A 22,565-nucleotide genomic window follows, 5' to 3' on the forward strand; every position below is an offset into this window, starting at 1 on the left:
AGAGCTTTGGAGAACCCACACGGGGAGAAGCAGGCAGCTGCCTGGAGGCCAGCACAGAAGGTCCCAGTAAAAGCCAGAGCCTGCGGGAGGTGAGACCCCAGTTGAGACGTGTGGTACCTCTATGCGGTAGCCTGGCACATGAGGCTTGGCTCATGCCACACAGCTCAGCGAGCAGCAGAGAACTGCATTAGCTTGTGACAGTAATGTTGGAACGGAAACAATATAGTTTAAAGAGTTCGAAAAACTTATAGTTTAAAAGTTGGAAATACAAGTTACTGCACTAAGTCCAAACAGTACAAGCTAAAAGTCAATGCAGTAATCAGCCTGTTTGGCCTCATTTAAGAAGCTACAACTGACCTCTGAGTTCACAGACTCAGCCAAGTACTTAAAATCTGTACAGCTCAGAAAAACATAGAATAGCCACGGTTTGGGCCAGTTCCACGAAGAGCTGTGCTGGCACAGTGCGGGGAAGGAGGATGAAGGAGCCCGAGCTGCTCCTCTTTGCTTGTTTTCAGAATAAAGAGAGATTCAGTCTTTGGAGATGCTAATTTATCCCTTTTCACAGTCAGTGAGTTTGCTTATGGCAATGAAAGGAAAACAAACAGTCAAACATCTTCAAGGTCTAGTGCGTAAATGTCCCAACGCAGCTGCAGTCTGCGTCGCAGGGCTGCACGCCACAGAGGGGCACCGCGGCAGGGCCGGGTTACGGTCTGTGTTGCAGACAGGCTGGGCTCACGGAGGTAGCCTGAACCCTCTCCAGCGCCTTTTTGCATTTTGAGTGCACCGATAAAATGATCATGAATGTGGGAAGATTGCTGGGTCAGGAGCATCATATCGCCGGACCACAGCAATACCCACACTGGCTGTTCAGAGCTCCTGCTGCAACCTCCTCCTTCCCCGAACCCATGAGCACCGATAGCAGCAGAGCAGGTGGGAGGCTCGGCTGTGCATGCACGTTTTTAGCAATAAAACCACATGCGCTTTCCATGCTAGGCTGGAGAGTCAGCAGCAGCTCGAGTCTCTGCTCGCGTCTCCCAGTCAACGTGGGCTCGGGCAGCAGCAGAGCGATGGCCAAGGAGCGGGGACCCGAAGGGGCGAGGGTGGCTGTACAGCAAAAGCTGAGGTTGGGCACCTGCCTAGCAGAAGGGAATGCTTTGGGGGTAGCAGGAGAACTGATAAAGGTTTAAGGACAGGCTTAAGAGCAACTGTTTAAGGTGGCATATTGGGAAACTCATTAAAGGCAGGCATAGGCTGTAGTTTGTTCACAGCAAAGGGTCCGTCTCAAATCTTCATCTTTTCTGCAGAAAGTTACTGCCAGTGTGCATGGTGTGACCTGCAGTGTCTCAAGGGGAGCGTGGCACTGTGACAGGACCAGAGCAGGACTGCCTGGCAAGGCCACGAAACCGCAGTGCAGCTCCTGGCAGAACTGCCCTGCCACACAGGAGGAAGAGGAGGAAGGAAGAGCCACATGCATTTGCTCCATTAGCACATCAAAAATATCAGGTGTGATTAGGAGTGCTAAGGATGTGCTTGCATCCCTGAAGAGTCAGCGCCACTGTGGGATCACAGGATTTGGCAGGACAAGAAGAGAAGTGACAGCTGAAACTGGTTACAAAGATGTTACTGGCGTTTGGGGAGAAGCTTGGGTAATGCAAGTCACCGGCATCCTCTGTTTTGCTAGCATCATAACATTTTTCATACGGTGGCCATTCCGTTCCTTCTCATGTGGCATTAATCGTTCCCCAGTTTAAAGTTCAAATAAAGCCTTGCCTTCTGCTTCTGATGTGCCTCCTTGTAAAATCTAAGGGGAGAAAATAGGAATCAACACCTACTCCTCTTTCTTAAACAGGTTATTCCATCTTGGACGTTGTTAAGGAGGATGCTATCCCTCCATTAGATTCTATGATCAGAAACTGGAATAAAACTGGGACATGAACCAGACTATAACTGTAGAATAATGAATAATTCTACTCCTCTAAACCCATGAAACACAAAGAGAGAGTTTTTTAGCATATGAAAGACTCCAGGAAAATGTATGCAGCCAGGCTGTTAACATTTGCAACGTTGCCAGCTCAGAGCTGATTCCCAGGACTTGACTGAACAAGCTGACATCAGAAGAAGAGTGAGGAAGCAAGACTGGCATACAGCAGGAGATCTAAAACTGCCTTGGAAGAGACCCAGAGCAAAGGAACTCATTTTCAGGATCTGGGAGTGCAAAACTAAGCTCAGACACCCCAAAGGCACCACAGAAAGCAGACATAGATGCTGATCTTTTCTGGTTTACTTGTGGAGGAGAGATCAAATCCTCACCATACTGTTTCATGCCTTCCCACCAGTAGAGCTCCACTGGCTGTGAATGGAAGAAGACCAAAGGCATAGAAACCTGACTGTAATAACCTCAGTTATCACCATTTTTCTGGTTTCCCCTACATCCTCTTTCTTCTGGTTCCCTAATGCTCACTTTGTCTTGGTCATCTTCCCAGCCATAGGGCACGCAGGGTATTTTATCCGCAGCTGGCTGGTAGGATGATCTATGTAATCCCCAGCATTTTCAGGACTGTTTTCCACCATATCATCTCATTCTCCAGTGAGCTAATCCAAATAGCTTGTATCCCTTTTGGATAAGTTTCTCCCTAGACCTTCATCAAGAAACTAGACTCGAGGGAATCCACTTGTGTAGAGACAGACAGGCAGAGAGATGTGATATGTGAGATGTAAGATTCACATCCAGTACTAAGGAAAATCCCTGTATAACAGCCCTGCCTGCCTTGATAGCCCCTGTGGGCTCTCCCCACTGCAGTGATGTCCATTTATGAGACCTTTCATCCCCGCTCAGGATGTCGTCTTTGTTTCCAGCCCTTTAAATCTGGTCAAGCCAAGCTGTTAAGCCCTGGAGAAAGCATTTTCAGAGCTGCTTGTCAGAAGCGTTGCTGGTTAGTCCTCTGTGCTTGTTGTGTCTTACTCCTGAGACCAATTTAATACCTTAAAATGATGCTTGTAGCAAAAACATCTGTCTCAAAGGTCCTCAGCCTCTGCCAGAATCCAGCTGCACCATGTGGGTCAAACTCTGCAGCAGGGATAAAAATCCAAATTTATCACAATTTAAGGACTGGAGGATAGAAGTTTTTAAAGAAACTGAAGATACGATGTCACACTACACACTGTGTGGAAAAGAAAGTCTCCCTGACACAGATTACTCAAGGGCAGTAATATGAATAAGCAAATCAGGACAAAGGATTTTAATAAGGACTGAACAGAAGGGCAGGTAAACAGGCACTACAGTCTTGCAAAGGTGAAGAGATGGTAGGAACTTGTGGGATTTTACAAGGAAATTTATGCACTGAGCTTACTTCAGGTTTATCCAGAAAACAGGTTTAAATCCAGAAAAACTAATATCCAAACTTTCATTTGTAGCAATTAAAACTTTGAGAACAAAGTCCCTACTAAGGAAAGATCTGCAAGAGAATTTTTTAAACTGCAATGCTAATGAATGACACTGTTCTTAACTACAGTTTGCATTAAAAGTGATAAATTGGGCCAGAAAAGTACAAAGTGTGCTAAAGAACAGCACAAGAGGGAAAACAAGAGATTGTGTTCAGCAAAGAGCTTGGGATATTAATATTCACAAATGGCTGGTTTCTGTACTCACTGACAGAGGATGGAATTGCAATTTAGGCTGGGGCAGGGTCTCCCGAGCCTCCCTGCACCTCCACCCTTAGGGCTGCTGTGTTTCTCCAACCGCTGAAATCTTTTCTTTTTGCTGATTAATAGCATGCAACGTTCCTTGCTAGATTAGGACACTCTCAGTGCCTAAAATCTTTCAGCAGAAATGCTCCTTGCCTTCAAGGAATTGGGTTACAAAGCACTTGCGCACATGCTCTGTGATACTAGGTGGACTAAATATACATGATTTCAAGTAAATAAAACCACTTATGGGACAAAGTTTAGGAACATAAATGGACAAGTTGTTTGTGCAGGTTGTCTGTCTCCTAATCAATAGCCCTTTTGGGACCCAATTTTGTTAAAGTCTGACCTTTCATGTTTTATCTGAAATAATCAGACAAAAGCAAATATCACTTGAAATTCTACCAAACAGGTTAAAGCCCAAGGCAGGCAGTGCGATGATGTCAGTAACTTTCAAAAACAGTTGATAAAGAAAAATAAAGGACCTCTGTCTCAAACTACCTGCAGTTACTAGATTTGAACAGGCAGAACAGCAAGTTCAGAACTGGGAATTTGGCTGCACTGATTTAAATGGGAAAGGAAGCAGAATTACCTGCGAAATCAGATGTTCCACAACAAACTGCTTGCCTTCCCCAGTTTGTGAGCGTTTCATGGGAACAATTCTAGGTTCTGCTGTGCCGGGTACCTCTTTTACTTCCATGCCTTTCCTGCCCGCTGCTTTGCATCTGCCAGTTATCACAGCTATTGGGTTTTATATCCAGTGCTAAACGCAGAACCATTCTGAATGCAACTTAGCGCAGGTTTGCTAGGTTTATTTTCAGAATGCCTTCATTTTTCAGAGAATAGGGAAATCGCAGATCACAAGCTGTTTGGCCTGTATAAATGGAAACATCTGCAACTCCACAACACGTATGCAGGGTGTCTATCCCAATGAACGCATCTCTTCCAAATACCATGCTCCCAGTGTGCTGTCTACTTCAGCTCCTCTGACCTCTCCTTTTTCTTCTAGCTGGAGTTTTGTCTGCAGCAACACTTCATCTAAGGTAGAAAGACTTCTGGTTTATATGTCAAGGCAACTCTGGAATACTCCAAAGTGAACAGAAATGTTACTTCGATCAGAGTGGTATGTCTATGCATTTTCCTACCTTTTCCAAAGGGAATGTATGTCATACTGAAAACATTAATTCTTGGGAATTTCTAGAGAATGAACATACATTAAGCCAAGGACTACTTTAAATACTTACAGGATGCAGTAATCATATTTTTATGTGACTTTTGTTGTAGGATGTATCCCATACAAGTCTGATACATTCAAATGTTCTTTTAGCAAAATTTCTTAATTCTATAGGATTTTTCCATAATGACAAGAAGAAATAATATTTGGATTCCTTGTCTAAACAACCTAATTTTCTTAAGGTAGACCTCTTTCTCTTTGGTATTTATGTGACAATCTACTTTTTAAATGTGGATGTATTTGCTGTTAAGTTTTCAAATGTTGACTATAGCTGTATGAATACCCAGCTACCAGTCTGGATGTAGCTGCAGAAATTGTGCATCCAAACTAAGCACACAGGAATATGCATGATGCTCTATTTTTTGCCTCCTAACATCTTTGAAAAATCTGTACTGATACTTCTTGCTTCATTCTGCTTTTGCAAAAAATGAAATGTTTTGTTGCTCCAGGTTTAAATCATGGTTCAGAAACAACTGTTTCTGAAGAAGGAGCAGTTTACAAGCAGTGTAACCACGCACAGCCTAAAGTAGCAATTGCAAAGGAGGAGGTACATTTTTATCAGTATCTATACGGTTTGTTGTGGATACATATTAGACTATGCCTCATGCAAGGAAAGAGGTGTAACGTGGCAATTACCTCCATGTCATACAGGTAAAAGTCAGACTCAGAGCTATTCAATATTCTACCTGATAAAATGTAAAATAGCTACTCAGACTGCAGGAGGGAGAGATGGAGAAGGGCAGTAGGTTAATTGCCAGCTCCTCTCGGTACATGGCTGTGCTCTGTCTGATCTAAGGCTTTGCTTGACAGTTACCAAGCCCCAGAGGACAAAGCTAAATGGAAGGGTTTGTCACATCACGGGAAGGTTATCACGCTGTCTGCGGTGCTTGTGTACATAACACCCCTGCAAGGAAGCCATCAGCGTTTTGCCGAAAGCAGAAACAGTCAAAATGGTGCTAGACTTTGTTATCTTGTCAACCAACAGAAAATGCAGTTTTGCTCCAGTGGATTTGCATCTTTGGGCACGAGGTGCTGTTTTTCTCTGTGCTGGGGGCCCAGAATAACATGTGACAAAAATAAATGACAAGCAGCCAAATGGGCAAAAATTATCTGTTATTTCTGAGAATTTCAATACATTATTTCTTTTTTCTTACAAGTCTGTCAGCCTGCACCTCTGACTGTATTTTTGTCTTGCTGTGGGACATGCAATGTGAGTTTGAACACTGCAGTTGTCCAGTGCTGAAAAACAGAGAGATGACTCATCTGAACACAGGCTGGTTTGGTGGTTTTAGTGTTTGATTGACTTGTCCATATAGAAATGATGGGACATTAAAAAAACACAACACATTTGGTGTTCAGGTTACTGCTTCTCTTGGAGTGCGTGGAGCTTTCACCCAGAGATTTCCAGGGCAAAGCAAAGTCTTCAGCTGCCTCCGCACCAGTGGTCAGGGGATGAAATCTGTGTGTGGAAAGGAGATGAGGCCACTGAGCAAACGAATAAATCAGTGTCAAGTACCGAGAAGGAATGGCATAGAATTAATTCTTTTCCCTTGTAAATCTTTTGTTCGGTGCCAGTGATTTTCTTCATTGCCCAGGACTTTGTACAATTGAGCCTCCATGAAATGTATGTGTAGGAACTGAAATATTGTTCCTCTCTATCCACCATGGAAACACTGTTGGGGACATTAAGAACCGAAGATACCCCCACGATCACTCCACCAGCTCAACTACTGCTGCAGTTTTGTCTTAAACTATGAAGGATGGCTGAGGGGCAGTCAATTGAACTGGCTTTTATCCATATGAATTGCATGTGAATCATCCTGATTGCTTTGCAAAGGAGGCTCTTGCAGGACTGACAGTGCCTGAAGGATGAACAAAGGTCTCTGCCTAGCTTAAGAGAAGTAATCAGAGAGACCAGATTACTGTAAAATCATAACTTTGGTACTGAGCTAGTCAGGACTTACCTCTTCTACCTGCCCCATAACATCCAGAGATATCACAACCCCCTGGATATCCAGACTGCCCAGGCTGCCCTCTGACACCAGGAAAACCTTGAGGACCAGCATTCCCAGGGTGACCCTTCGGACCTGGTTTCCCCAGCACAACTTCTCCTGGTGGGCCTGAAGAAGGAGAAGCACTGTAAGCTGTGGCACATCTACTTTAGCTGCTTCAGTGTAATACCTCTTCTATATTTTCTCCGTCCTACATGGTGGTTAATTTCCTCATTTTGGAGGAAAAATAGGACCCACCAGTTGGAAACCTCCTCTGAATCCCAGTAACTAGAGGGGTTATTCTTGACTTTAAGGGTGCCCAGCTTGGCTAAAAATGGAGTATGGTTATGACAATCCAAAGTCTACCTACGTGTCAATGCAGAAAATCACCTTAACCCCAGGATCCATCCCAGAGTCATTGGTTTTTGTGTCTTTACATCTCAACCATAAGAATATAAATACAGAAGAATATGTTTGACCACACTCTCTTGATAATGCCTTGTTTGTTACATCAGTAGCAAACCTCCCACGGATTCCAGGTAACAGTGATCAGGATGGAGGAGTATGCCAAATCCTAACAGATTCCTCAACAATCTTTATGCTTGTGAGCTGAATTTTCAGAGTTTCTATCCCCTGAGCATCTAGTCTTGCATGCAAAAAGGCAGGAAAACTAAAACTCCCTGGATGTGTCTCAGGTCCTTAAAATACATCATTACCTGGGAGTGGGTACCAGAGGGAAGAAGCTGCCTGGAGCAGTCTCTCTTACATCTTAGCAGACTGGAACCATCCAGGATGCTGCCAACAGTGCTGTGGTGGGAAGGTCAGTCTGCCCCACCACAGTGGTCCTAAGGCTGAACGATGCTTTGAATCTGGCAGCTGGTGAGCTCCAGATGGCCCCAGCGGGTCAGTACAAAGAGGTTCTATTCACTCTACCTGTTCTGCCTCTGGGTCCTTGGATCCCTTCCTCACTGGCCCCAGACATCCCTTTTTCTCCTTTGGGCCCTGGGGCACCTGATCACAGAGAAGAGATAAGTGTCACTTCATTGCATTTTGCATTTCACCCTGAATTAATGCTCCTGCAGTCTCCCCACCAGGCTCTTAGATGTTGAAGTGGAGTCACATCCCTTGGCAACAGAGGGAAATATCCATTTCCTTTAATTCTGTCTGGGCACCTACCCTCTTTTCCAGAGTAGCCATTTGCCCATGACCAACAGGGCTCCAACTGGCATTGGTCTGCAGCCTGATATGTGTGAAAATGGAGATTTTTCACGGGGAAACGCATAGCACTGGTGTTAGTGCACTGACCCGAGCGTGAGGTCCACTCCCATGCATGGATCAGACAAATCACAAAGCTGAACTGTTTCTTCAAGCAGGTGCTAAGTCAGGATTGCTGGTTTTGCATGAAATTGCTCACGAAACCGGTACATCTCAGAGAAACAGGTGCATTTTGACAAAATACCATTGTTCATATTTTTAAGATGAAAATATTTTCAAAATGAAAATATCACAGCCATGTCCTTAAGATTGTTTTTCAGTGAGATCTGTCTTCTCCCATCTCCTCGCTTGACAGACTGGAAACATCTGCAGGTTGTTACTTCCCTTTTCCCTCTTAAGTGACATTTTGATAAGCTTTGCAGATACCAGCTCAGACTGAATAGTGCCAGTGTAAGTTGTTAAGCAGAAGGTCTCTAGTTACTTAGAGCTGTTAGGACACTGCTGTAACCAACATTTTTCTTTTTATTTTGACAGACAATTGCTTGAACCACTGACAAACATTGTCTGCAAATCCAAGCAAAACATATTCCCACAATTCACTCATTCATGTGCAATAACTGATGCCACTTTCTGAGATTACATTGATCTATTTCTTTAGTCATGTGTGAGGCTTTTGTGGTTGGAAATACCGATCCAGAAACCTACTTCCACTTTTGGTATTACTTCAGTTGCCTCATGCCCTTCTCCAGTGTTTTCCAAGACTTGTCATTTCTGCCCAGAGGTGACCTGTTCCACCACCACGTATTCAGCCAAACGGCTGTTTCTTTTGCCTTTCTGTAGGGATAGCCTCCTGCCCTCTAAAATTAAACTCTCCATCCCCAAAACCTACACATGGTAGCAAAACTGGCCTTCCTCTCAAAGCAAAGCTTGCAAGAAGAGTGGGCTGCATCTGTCTTCTCCCTACTCTTTTGAGCTAACTTTGGCTTCTCTTCCTAGAAGAGAGAAGTCCAAAAGGAAAATAGCAATGAGATGAGATGAGATAATATCATGGATTATCTTTACAGTACTCCTTAAGGCACTAAAATGTTTAGTTAAAGTATCAAAGATATAATAAAAGATGCTTACAAATGCTTCTGTCCATACCTCTTTCTCCAGGATACCCATCTTTGCCTGGCTGCCCGCGGATGCCATTTTCTCCTCTTTCTCCGTTGCTCCCAGGGGGACCTGGAGGACCTGGCGGTCCTGGTTCTCCTGGTTTTAACCTTTCTTCCCAAACAGGAACTGGCTTCCTTGCATGTTCATGAATGAATGAGTCAAATTTCAACACATGAGCTGAGAAGTCAAGACAGAAAATGAATGTTTCCTTGGCTGGGAGATTCAGAAAAGAGACAAAATCAAATAATGTTGTCTAAAAAGGTACTTAAGATGATCAGCTAGTGCTAAAAAGCTGTCAGTCCAAACTGAGAAAGCCCAAAGCTGAAGAGGAAGATGGGCAGCTGAGTCATGACTTTGCTGCCTGACCTTGGGCAAACTGGTGCTTCTCTTCGTGCATCACAGCACAGGAGCTTTACCAAAAATGCCTCATCTCAAGAGGAATCAGCACAAATCACCGAAAGAATAATTTCTTTCAAACTAATTTCAAGCTTTTCCATTTAAGAAATAAAGGAGTCTTTGCAAAGTGCCAAAGGGGTTTCCAGAGAAATATTTCCCAGGTCTCTGTGCTAATGCCACCCAATAAAACCAACGTAGTGCTGAGAACCTGTGATGGGACGTTCGCGACGTGTGGTGCTCAGCACGGTACAGGATGATGGAGCAACCTGGGTCACTACAGCTTCATGCTGTCTCCCCTCTGGTTTTGTTCACCACTGCTGGAGAGGCGCGAACACACTCGGGAGCTAGGCTGGTTATACTCACTTTGAATCATCCGCTCACAAGCCTGGCTAACGAGCTGGTAAATTGTGGCCAAGGACTGTGGTTCCCCCTAAAGTGAAACATTTTTTTTAATTAAAAAAAAAAAAAAAGGAACTATTAATATCTTTTAAAAAAGATCGATATCATAATGCATGATAGCTTTCTGCCCATACTTTTCATCAGCTTGAGTTTCAGAGTTATTAATTACTGTGAAATGCAGCTTTATTTATTTATCACAAAGCTCTGAAGCCATAAAATTGAAATTGGGAAACATCAATAATTGCTTTTCTCCTGCACATCAAAAAGCCCCGACCAAAACTCAATAATTACCGAAGCTACCAAAAAAGGGAGAGTAAATTTCACTCTCAAATTTTATCAATAAAGATGCTAAGTCTATAACTCAATGTTCTCTGATATGTAAAACATTTAATATGATCAGATATTGCAACGTCTTATCTTTGTCTAAATCTTTTATGAATATTGATTCTTGCCGCTACTGTATTCTGAATAAATCATACACGAGGGGTCTTTAGGAAGTTTTAGTAAAGTAGGGAAAAGTAATAAAAATGCAAAAAGCTGCTTAAAAATAAACACTGACTCTATCTGTAAAAATTCATAACTAACACACTATGTACTTCCAAAAACATTTATAAAATATACATCTCTACCTGGATTGCTGTGCAGTTCACTCAGAATTAAAAGAAAAGCTTAGCACAACAGCCAAGGGAGGGGAAAAAGGAAAATTCCACTGCCAAAAAAAATTCTAGAAAAGGAAAAGCTGGTGGGAATGGAAGGAGAATGTTGTTAAAAGTTATGATACTGAGGCATTAACTTGAGACAAAAGCACCTCACCCCTGTCTGAAGCCTAATTCACATAAGACAGTCTTGGTAATGACACTCAGACTCCTAGAAAGACACAGGGTTTCTTTTTAACCAAAAGTCAGGATGAGAAAAACTTCCTCTCACAATAAAATAACCTTCAAAGGCAGCATGGATCTCCTGACCTCAAAGGCTCTGTGCTGGGGCACACCAGAGGATTATTACAAATTAGTCCCCTCTTATGCAATACATTAAAAAAGAACAACTTAGTGCAGCCAAGTGGGTTTGGTTTCTCCTTCTCAGCAAAGAATGGATCTTGGCATTTCTTCTTCATTACTACAACTGATACTAAGGAGCTCCTGACTGCTGCAGGGTTATTTATATCCCACCAGCATAACCAGTGCAGGTGAATGGAAAGGCAGCAAGCTATAGGTACAAGAAGTTATTCAGCACTACAAAGGTTTGGTTTATATTTGTAAGCATAGCTTGCAAAGCAGGTTACCACCTCCACTCTTCTGAGTGTAGGACACAATGACAGTGGTGCCTAGCACCAGAAATACTCACTTTCTCTCCTCTTTCTCCTTTCGGACCCGGCAGCCCCTATGAGGCAAGAAAAGAAAAAATAGAAGTCTAGGGAAAGGAAGAGCACAAGAAAACAAAAAAAATCAATGGGGATGTGGGTTACATTAGTGGGACATGGAGCTCGAACTCTGTTTCTCATACTTTCATCATTTCCTTGACCTCATGACAGTGACCAGAAGAGCTTCAAGCTCATAGGAATATTTTGATTTTTTTAAGAAAAAGAATAATAAAGCAGAAGCTGAAGCAGTGGCATAAAGCAGCATCAACAGGAATGCTGAAATTCCTCAGATACAATCTTAGAACAGATTTCCCAACATAGCAGGTGGATTTTAACACCTGAGAAGAAGAAATAGCTGTGACATCTAGACCTGTGGTTGCCCCTGCAAGCCCAATGCTGGCTACTCCAGCTCAGGACTGACTCCTCTTGCTTTATTCTGGAATCTTACACAAGAAATGTATTTGGATGTTGGATTTTGTGCAGTTTATGAATCTAAAGAGAGCAAAGGGAGCTGGGATTTGTTAAATGCTTTATCAACAGTTAAGTAGCCTGGGCTTCGCATATCCAGACATCTCCTTAAGAAGGACGAGTGTGAATTAAAACTATTCTTTAGACTCTGAGGGAGAGCTGCCGTGGGAACAGCTTGTTTCCACTCAATTATTTCATGCCTTGGCCTTCTTTGAGACTCAAAAGCAGAAACTTACTGTTGGCCCAACGTCACCCGGAGGTCCCTTCTCTCCACTGCTGCCTCGGGAGCCCGTCACTCCTTGGAAACCCTGCAGACATTATTTACAAGACACAGATAAAATTCCAGTTACTTCCTAACTTTCTTCTTTTTCTGTTCAAGGCTGACAACTCCCTACAGCTCCAGGAGCACCAGCAGTTTGAGTTTAGAGGACTCTAGCAAGGGCATTGTAGCCTTAAGGTTTATGTCAGGACCCTGTCCAGCCATGAGTCCAATGTTAAGAGTATATCGTGTATGAGTCATGTTCACATCATTTCCTATTACTGTCTCAACTACTGTCAAGCCAGCAAAGCTGAATTTTGCCAACAAACTGCAATGTGTTTTTTACCCTACAGGCTTTAGATCCTTCATTATATATTCAGATTTAGAGATAGCCTAGAGGATAACCCTTTTCTTCAGCCTCCTAATACCATGCTGTTGTTTTCTTTTGCCTCTAAGACCTGCGTTTGCCTCTAATACTTTACAACAGTAACAGCAGCTCAGAGAGTGGTAAGTGCCTTCTTTGGTCATCTCCTCTTTGTGAAGTTTCTGTGCTCTTTGGAGCCATAAAGGGAAGAAAAAAATAAGCCAAAACCAACCAGTAGAAATACTTCCTTTTATAATTTTCCAGCTATTATATTTAAGCTCAATAGAGATTAACAACTCTTCTGGTCAGTGAAAATGAAAGAAATCTTCAAGGCAGCACCAGAACAGCTTTCAGAGCCTGCTCTGAAGGCTACAGTGCTTTCCTCGTATTTAGAAAGCTGCGGCTCAACCCTGTTGGCTGCACATCTTCCCAGGAAGAGCAAGTCAAAGTTATGAGCTGAATTCAACCTTAGCTCCCATAAATACCTAACTTCAGCACAACTACTGTGGGGTCTAATGCAAAGACAGCAATGAGCAATCTCCATTGTACACTATTGAGGACTGCCAAATTCCTTATAATTCAGCAGTGAGAATCAGTATCTATCAGGTCCACCACCCATCATGTAAAACCAAATTTGTTTCAGTTTCCCATGTAAGGTGAAGTGTACCTGTTTCACAGCACTTGGAAGAGCTGTGGTGCCTTCAAATTAGCATATGGATTTAAATCAACAGATCTTAAGGTTCTGCTATCCAGGGCACAACAGAGTGCAAATTCACCTATCTACATACAGCCCTGGCAGCAGATATTGGAAACGGTGTGGGGGGAAAACTTTCACAGCTACCTGCATCCTCCAGCGCCTGCTGATTTCAGTCTAGCAAGCCCATATAGCTCAAACTCAACCAACAGTTGAAAAACAGCAGCACCAGGAAAGCAAAAATAGCAAACCAAGCATCTCCTTGCTGGGTCAAAGCTTCCCCCGAACTTGCCAGAAGCAGCCAAGGTTTTTCTTCTTACACTGAGGGTGGCAGGGAAAGTGGACATCTGTACAATGTGCCAAGTATTCCCCGTGATACCCTGAGAAGGGATTTTGCCGTGACATCTCTGGGTGAGGAAGAGATTTCGATTTGTATCACTCATAGTGAGTACTCACCCTTGGTCCAGGAGGTCCTGGAGGCCCAGCTGTGCCTTCTAGTCCCCTCACCCCCTGCAAACCCAAATCCAGTCATTTATTAATGAGAAGATTCAAAGACACCTAGTAAGCAGTGAGGTGGTTTTTCCATGTGCTGCTTTTAACAGGAGCTTGCTAGGAATGAGTAAAAAATGCATCCGCCAAGCAGGCAAGAAGGGTGGCACCTGGTCAAACTCAGCCAAATCTGAGATGACCCCCTTTTTTTTCCCCCCAGCCCCTCTGGCTTTGCAAAAAGACCATTCAGTTAGGCACTGAGTACATTAGGAGAGCTGGATGTTTCAGGTATCTGCTGGTATACTCACAGCAGAATTTTAGGCACCCATGCATGAAAACTCAGAGGTGGGGTATTTTACCTTTGCACCTTGAAGACCGTCCCTGCCTGGAGCTCCCTGCACACCAGGAATGCCCTGTAAATCAAAACTGCTGAGTAACTTTGGCATCTGATTATCATTGCCCTAATTCATCTCGTAACAGTGGACATAAGAAAAAGATGGAAGAAACAGAATTATTCATTAAACAGAGCAATCACTGTTATCCCACCTCTAATTCCATTATATCTAGCTTCCAGATAGGTCTATCTTTCTTGCACCAACTGACTCAGTTTCCCTTGGGAAAGCGATGATGCTCCATGATAAAGGACGGTTTCCAAGCAGACAACAGTAACAACTCTATGGCTTTTCCATCTTGCTTAAAGTAGTTACTGGGAAAAATGGGCAAATCTTTGAGACAATTAGAAGGAATGGTGTTTACCATTACCTGCATGCCAGGACTTCCAGTGTCTCCCTTCTCTCCTTTAATTCCTGGTGGCCCCTTGAATTAAAACAGAAGCAGATAGTTAGGCACGCTGCAGCATCCTTTAAGGCAGACAGCATCCTGCTGCTCCACATCCACATCCCAGGTCACTCCTGCTCTGTGTGGTGCTGCAGTGTACTTTACAGCCCCAGCATGTGCATGGGGATTCTGCCATCCCAGACATGCACGCAGCAGCCTCCACCTCTATTCCTTGCCAAATAATGATGATCATCGCAAAGAAAAATGCCTGAATACTCCACTGGGCTGTTTTCATTAAAGGCACATTAGGGAGAGTCTGGACAAAAGCAGTCTCTTGCCAGAATGACTAAGTGCAGGGCCTCGTCAGCATGAAAAAAATGATCATCTCTCTCTAGTGCAGCTGTCCAGCTGTTAGTAAGGATGATGTAAATAAATAGATCACATTTGGGGGGCTTTATTGAGACACCCATTTCTGAGACTTGTTCTAGCTGCAAAGAGCAAGTGACAAAAAAAGCTAGTGGAAGAGATCACATACCACAGGACCCTGAACCGTGATTCCTTGGGAACCTGGAGAGCCTTGTTGGCCACTAGGACCCTCTGGCCCTACTTGTCCAGGTGGGCCTGGTTCACCCTAAAGCCAACGACATGAAATCAAACATAAGGAAAGAAAGCAATTAGTGCCTGCTCTTTACATGGGCTGCACTGCTCAACCTGGGCCAGCGTGAACCATCTACAGTATTCGAGATGAAGTCAGGACAGTGAGGAGATCTCTAGTAACCTCATCTGCCTTTGCCTTTTAGGTCCAAGGTTTTGGTGCATGTTTCACGGGAGAAGACAGCAAAGCTGCAGATGGTGCTTTGCAAAGCACAATTCACCTTCCCAAGCAGCAGATCATCCCTGTTATTCAAGGTGGCCAGCGAGCAAAGGGAAATGTTCCTTAACCCATGGCTGAGATCTGCATCCATTCTCATTCCTTCCCCAAAATCTTTCCCCCATAACCGTGCTGCTTTCCCAGATGTTATCCCAAAGAAGGGGACCAATGGGCTGGTCTGGCTCTGCCCTGCGTTGATCAGTGGAGCAGTGAACACTTGCACCAGGGCTTGCCCCCGTCCCCAGGATTTGGGGATTCAGACCCAGCCGTTCCTTTTGCTCACCTCAGGGCTGCACCTGAAGGCTTTGTATGGTTCTTGCTCTGCTTCGGTCCTGACGCTGCTCTGCCCCAGAGCATTACCACTCTGTCTGGTTTGGAGGCTTGGCAGCCAGAACAAGCAGAGCACAAAGACTGCCCATTTTCCAGCAAGGCTGCTTTCAGAGAACATTGCTGACCACATTCATTGCATTAATTCAGCGCAATCAGGCTCATCATCTCAAATTCCAAATCCCAACTGAGCACTTAATTAATAATAAGTGATCCCATGCCCCTCAGTGTGTCAGTCCTTAAGGCTCTGTTTGGGCTCTGCTTGGTGCAGTGAGACAGCCCCCAGCCTAAGGAGCCCAGTTCAGACCAGGAAGGAACACATCCAGCTGCACTAAGAGAGGATTCTGCACGCCAGCATCGTTCCTCTGACGCAGCCTGAAGCAAGCAAAGCCAGAGGTAGTGCTGAGTATCAGGACTCACCTTGGGTCCTGGCTCGCCCTGCTCCCCTTGAGGTCCTCTCCTCCCAGGGCTGCCCTGCCAGTAGATCACAAAGGTGCTGTTATGAATATCATGATCTTTATTGCAGTGTAACCAAGAGCCCAGGGGACAGAAGTTGGTACACTTTGCTGTGCACATTGAAAGATGTTTCCTGCCCCAGAGAGCTCGCAACCAATGGAGACAAGAAGAAAATGAATCAAGTCATCCAGCAAATGGGGAAAAGGGAGAAGAGGGGAACAGCACAGCCCCTCCGTGACAGGCGGTGGGTACACTGCGCTCACCCCCCGCAGGGAGAGATGAAGTTTCAACCTCTTCTTTCCAACTCCCCCAGCAAATCCATGCTGAGACAACATCACGTGTGAACGTGGAAACACACTCGAGAAGAAAAAGAAGAGGCGCTCACATTTACAACCCTTTGGGACTATGTTGGGTTTTGTAATATCATCCTGAGAGAACAGACACGTGCTGAGATTGGGGACGGCAACCAGCTCTGGGGAGACCTGGCTTAACTCTGCATCACTGCTGGATGGAGAGAAGAAACCAATCTTCTGGCATGAACCAATATCGTGTGAACTTTTGACATCTTAATCTGAAAGTTTCTTCTCCTGAATCTAAAAAACCAATGGATTTGAATTAAGCAGCACAGGCAGGGAGCTTTGGGAAAGGTGCTTTCAGAAGTGCCCAGAAGCTCATTTCAGAAGTCAGCTGGACCTGGTCAAAAACACTCATTAAGAACAGTGATAAATACAAGGTGGGACATAGTCTTGCTAACTGGAGTTTTAAAAATAGCAATGAGTGCTCTTGTAACTGCAGGAAATTACCAAGGGTTTAGTGGTGTGAGGATAAGGTTATGTGTCAAAACTGTATTTTCTTCTAATGCTTAAAAGAGTCCTGCTCTTTAAAGAGTTGTACTGCGGAGATGTTTAAACCACAGGGCAATGCAAGCTGGTAATTATGCACTTAGGATATTGAAGCAAACTGTGATAGTGGAGTGTACTATGTAATTAAACTTCCACCGGAGTGAACACGTAATTACTCTGCAATGAGGCACTGTTCCTTGCAAAGCATGGAACTGAATTCACAGTTAAACCACAGTAATGCAAGAGGTGATCTGAAACCTTTCCACTTGAGAAAGGAGGCCAATTTTTTTAATGGTTATTTTCCACGAGAAAAGCACCTGGAGTGGCTGAAATGGGGTGCTGTGGACAGGTTGTCAGGTTTTGGCTGCCTTGTGCAAATAAAATGGTTTTCCCCAAACTTCCAAAAAGCGAACTTTTTTGATAACTGCTTCCTGGTGTTTAACCGGAATATTTTCTCCTGCCATTTAAGCCCATGGTGACTCTCCTGCATTTGTAATGGATAGGGAAAAATACTGCATGTGCCCTTTATCTCTGAGCATGTTGCATACTTAATGACTGTTAGCACTCCCCCCACCACCACCCTGTTTCCTCCAGGGTTTTCTTGCAGGACACATTCACTGTAAAGAGAGCGAGCTTTGGGAACAGGCAGGATTGCAAAGTCTCCCCTTTCTCTTTACACTGCCCGCCCACACAGACACTTATAAGGCTCCTGCTTAACACAGAAACCAGATAGGAAGGTTTTGTGGTGGTTTTTTTTTTTCATTTACAAAGAGTTTCAGAGCCTCCAATCCATGAAATCTCTGCAAGCACCGAGGGTGACCTGTCCTCCTCTCCTAAGAGGATTAACCTGGCACCAGGAACTGCTCAGCCTGTTCCCAGCTGCAGCTGTTGCGTTGCCAAATCGCTATCTCCCCATTTCATCAGTATCTGAAATCTGAAGAGCACCTCAGCCTTGCCCTGGCACGAGGAAGACATCAAAGCTCCCTAAGATAGGACAAGGGGAAACGGCCTCAAGTTGCGCCAGGGAACGTTTAGATTCGATATTACAAATAATTTCTTCACCGAAAGGGTTGTCAAGCATTGGAACAGGCTGCTCAGGGAAGCGGTTGAGTCACCATCCCTGGAGTTATTTAAAATACATGTAGACGTTGTGCTTAAGGACATGGCTTAGCGGTGGACTTGGTAGCGTTAGGTTAACGGTTGGACTCAATGATCTTAGGGGTCTTTTCCAACCTAAATAATTCTAGGATTCTAAAACCCTATGAAGCCCCAGGAGCGTTACCCTCATGCCTGGCATGCCCAAACAACATGAAGCAACACCAGCATGTGCAATATACTGGTTGGAAGGGTGAACTTACAGGGGGCCCTGGAGGTCCTGGCAAGCCCGGGCGGCCAGAAGTACAAGAGCAGGCAGGAGCTAAGGTTGGGCAGGTCTCCTCGTCCCTCTGAAACAAAAGCAAGCCAAAGTGGCATGAGCAGCAGCATAGCAGGAGTGGGATGGATCACAGTTAGTGTCTTCAGTGTTTCAAAATTCAGTCTTTCAGTTGGAGAGAAGCAGAAATTTTCTCTACTCCACTGAGAGATTTCTGTGAGCAGTTGAGTGGTTTATTTTTCTGTCAAATAACAAGGTTAGACAAAAAATATGAACCGGCCATGCCCGAAATTTGTATAACACATACTGGAAGATAATTTCCTCCTTGCTAATTATTCATACACCCCACAAAGCACCTTTCTGTGTTGAGAAGAAAACTTGAAAGAAAGAGCAGGGGGGTGTTGTGACTCAGGGCTGAGGTGGCAGCAAAGCTGTAGGACTGTCAGGACTGCTGTCACAGACAAGGTCATGACAGGAGGGATATACACTGCACTGGGATGTGGAGTTTTCTTTCCTTTTGAAGCAAACACAGTTTTGTTCACTTCACCAAGAACCACACAGAACTTATTCCCAAGAGAAGAGGAAAAAACCCCATGGTTTCCCTCTTGAGTCTATGAAAATCATTTGCAGTGTCAGTTCAGTGCCATGGACTTGTTCCATCATACCCAGCTTCGTGTCAGTTAGCAGAGTGGTCTCTCTTGTCTTACCAGCGCAGGGAGATCACAGCATCTGTCTTCCTCTGCCCCTACACTGCTGCACATGATCTGCAAAGACTGCAACTGGAACTGTGGAAAAAAGAGAGTTTGACAAGAAAGTAGCACTGGCATACATGGTCCATCACCAAATCTCATGACATTCAAGTGCTAAAAATAATCTTCAGTGATGATTTGACACAACTTTTCCACGTGGTCCTAACTATAATTGTGCCCCAAAAAGCCACAACATGAAAAGTACCCCTGGGCACTGAGTGTTTTCCAAGCCCTCAGGTCTCTGCGTCTTGCTAAGCAAGTCAACAAGCAGCTTCACACCAGCAAAAGCCTCCCATTTACTCACAAACCTGCAATAGCGGGCAGGTTCTCAAGTAATTGGGCTTCAGCCCCACCAAAATGTGAAAGCAAACTTTGCTTTGCTCCCCTTAGGGGCATGGAGATAAGAGTGGCAGCAGCATTTCCCAGGACAGAGGTGATCCCCTCCCAGGAAAGCCCAACCTGTCTCTCTCATCACATCCTTCACAACTGCCATGTCTTCCCGTTCTGATTAACAAAGGAGCACACACTGCACGAAGCCAAACCTAAATAATGAGGCAGAGATTTTTTTTTCTTCCCTTGACACCATTTCTCATCTTTTTTTTTCTTCCATTCCATGCATTTAACAACAAGCAAGGTGTACAGCCCAGGGAGTGTGACATGCAGCACACAGATACAGATAAGTCCTGTAGATCAAGCGGCATTTAAAGATATCTTAAATTAAATAAGGTTCCACAATAACCAGTAATGAGACACTCTGTCTTCTCAAGGGCAGCAGAGCCGTGGAAGACATGAAACTTTGCTGAGCTTGAAAGGCAATGGGAATAGGGATGGCATGAAGCTGTTCATTACTTAGCTAGAGCTGTCTAGCTAAGCTGCTAGCAGGGAGAATTTGGGAGGGACAAGGAGAGCACAGATTCCTGCTTGTCAGCCACAGGCTTGTAGTCAAATTGGCACAGAATTTATTTAGGAAATAAGTAAATACTGCTTGAATACCACTGTCCCCTGGTTTGTTATACAACTGACCCCATATCTTACAGGCAATCCCAGTGTCCACTTTTTTCCTGGTATATCCCAGACATCTGCTTCTCTCTTTGCAGTTGGGGAGGCATACGAGACAAACTGGTTTTACTGTGCTGCTTTGGGGCAAGGGAAGTTGTAAATCAACTGATGTGCTGTTTTCCCCTGGACTTCTACATCTAAAAGCAGAGCCAAGGAGTAAAAGCTTCACATGGGTCATGAATGATTTTCCACAGTCCCACTAGCACATAGCGAGTGATGAAATTGCCCCTTATTCTGCATGTATTTAACAGTCCTGTTTTGTGGAGTAAGCATGGCAACAGACTGCCAGGCAATGGCATACATGGGTGTTTTTGCCCTTCGGACCAGGCACTGGGCTGTCACAGGGAATGACACCGAGTCCACACTTCCCCTTATTCTTTCCTCTTCTAGGGAGCGGGCTCTTTGCAGTGCTGTGCAATGCCATAAGGATATACCAGCTGGCTGGCACTGAGTGTTTGGGTTGTGTTTTTTTCAAGTAGCAGCTGACAAAGAGCTTATATACTGATGATTGTTTTCCTATCATTTGCATGCAGATAGGCAAGCCCAAACATGCTGGAGACTGAGGCACATCCAGCCCTGTTGCCTTCAGTCACCGGCATTTCCCGATATCACTCAGCGGGGGCTGACGTGCACAATCTTCCCTTGCAGAAGCAATTCGCAAACCCTCCTGTCTGCTTCAGCATTTTAGTGCAGGATCTGTGCTTCCCCGGTCCCCAGACGATGCAGCCAGCCGAACGCACCTCCGGGACACGTTTGTGCTGCTGCCTCTGATCACAGACCTCAAACAGAGGTAGGAGGCGAGGGGGAGAAACACCGCGCTAGGAAAGCTCATTAAAATCGCAGAGATCAGCGGGATCAGGACACGGTCGTGCGTCACAGCAGCGTTTGGAGGCATTCGGAGCGAGAATGATGCGAGACGGCACTCCTCTCCATCTGCCCACCCTCGCCAGCTCCAAAATCGAAGCCCCGCCGCTCTCCGACAGCACGCACCGCTGGGGACTCACCGACGCAGACCCGCTCCTGGGGCCTCTGGTCCTTGTCACTTTTCCCAGCATGATGAAGCCGGCGGTGGAGATGCTGCCAACGGTGTTGATAGGTTTCTCCGCTATTTTCTTACAGTCCAGATAGAGTCGGATCTTGAAGTGGCTCACGGCCACGTGCACCTGGGCAGCAGGTGGAAAGAGGCGGGTTGGAGCTCCACGATAAGATGAAGGAGTCTTTTTAAAGACAGTAATGCCTTCTGCCCAATTCCCAGACTGCTGCTGTTACTGGTGGTGTGGTTTTTAATGAGCAAATGGATCAAGGGGGCTCAGGAATAAGTTTCAGTATGTGTTGTGTCTGCTGTGCAACACTGCACTTTTCCCTGATGGTCCCCTCACCCCTCCTTGGGAGAAGCCTTTCTGGAGCTGCAGTATTAAATAATTCAGTTTTCAGAACTAGCTGAATAATGAAACTGCCTACAGATACTGATAGAAAGTGCTTGTTGCTCATTTTAGTGGAATACCTTTGCTCTGAGGACATAGATGGCCAAAAAAGCCCCCTGTTATGAGTGATAAAATGATTTTCGCACAAGGCTGGATTTTTTTTTCCCCTTCCTTCCAGCACTAAATGGTCACCAAAATCCCAAATTCTAAAAAAATGATTGATTTTTCAATTTTTCCTGATTATTAAGACCTAACCCCCCCCTCAGTTTTGGAGTTCCTGGGGAGAAAGGGAAGCAATCAATATATGGAAACCATATTTTGAACACAGGGTGAACCTCAATTCTTTACAATTATAAACTACAACATATCAAATAGGTTTGCCAGTTCCCCAGCAACTCAGATGCAAAGCCTTTGTATAATCACTCCTCACTTTGAACAATACACATTGATGGCATAATACTCCCAGACTGGAGTGAGATTGTGAGCCACATTTCTCCCTCTCTTGATAAGGACCTTATGGAAGCTCCCATAGAATATCTTCTTCACTTCCTGCTGGTCAAAGGAGACTTCCTGTAAATCAGCCTTGTAGTCATGATTGAAATAGGTCAAGGATTTCTTACTGGCTACAGGGAAAATAGGACAAATGACAGCTTAGAATTAAAAGAGAAATTGATTTCATCCACGTATGAACAATAGTAAATAAATAGGCTTAAACATGGTGAGAGACTTCAGGTGTTATAATGAAATTCTTCAAAACAATGGAAAAGAAAAAGAATATGTTACAAGTAGAATAAAAACGAAAATCTGTCTCTTACTTGCACTAGGCAGTATTTAAAATGTAAGGCTGGCAGCAACAACAAAGCTTCCCAAAAAACTGCTGCCGTACCACAAAAACATTAAAACTTTCCAAGCGAATGCCCGAATGAGTTCTGCTGCTCGCAGAAATGTATGCAAATACCTGAATTTAATGTATTCAACAA

At 44.5% G+C, this 22,565-nt stretch overlaps 1 protein-coding gene across 1 annotated transcript in view; it reads right to left on the reverse strand.

Annotated features, from left to right (window-relative positions):
* Nucleotides 1-6,014: 6,014 nt before the first annotated feature.
* COL20A1 (collagen type XX alpha 1 chain) overlaps nt 6,015-22,565 on the reverse strand; it is a 52,615-nt gene continuing 36,064 nt past the window's right edge. The window contains exons 25-40 of the mRNA XM_009912615.2: nt 22,099-22,208; nt 21,166-21,324; nt 19,061-19,138; nt 18,340-18,426; nt 16,104-16,157; nt 15,021-15,116; nt 14,471-14,524; nt 14,068-14,121; nt 13,676-13,729; nt 12,139-12,210; nt 11,419-11,454; nt 10,039-10,105; nt 9,268-9,456; nt 7,843-7,920; nt 6,883-7,038; nt 6,015-6,377 (exon numbers count right to left, since the gene is read on the reverse strand). Of these exons, the coding sequence (XP_009910917.2) occupies nt 6,364-6,377; nt 6,883-7,038; nt 7,843-7,920; nt 9,268-9,456; nt 10,039-10,105; nt 11,419-11,454; nt 12,139-12,210; nt 13,676-13,729; nt 14,068-14,121; nt 14,471-14,524; nt 15,021-15,116; nt 16,104-16,157; nt 18,340-18,426; nt 19,061-19,138; nt 21,166-21,324; nt 22,099-22,208 (1,358 nt within the window). The 3' untranslated portion in view covers nt 6,015-6,363. The remainder of the gene's footprint in view (nt 6,378-6,882; nt 7,039-7,842; nt 7,921-9,267; nt 9,457-10,038; nt 10,106-11,418; nt 11,455-12,138; nt 12,211-13,675; nt 13,730-14,067; nt 14,122-14,470; nt 14,525-15,020; nt 15,117-16,103; nt 16,158-18,339; nt 18,427-19,060; nt 19,139-21,165; nt 21,325-22,098; nt 22,209-22,565) is intronic.

Source organism: Haliaeetus albicilla, chromosome 2 (genome assembly GCF_947461875.1).
Source record: "Haliaeetus albicilla chromosome 2, bHalAlb1.1, whole genome shotgun sequence".
NCBI lineage: Eukaryota > Metazoa > Chordata > Aves > Accipitriformes > Accipitridae > Haliaeetus > Haliaeetus albicilla.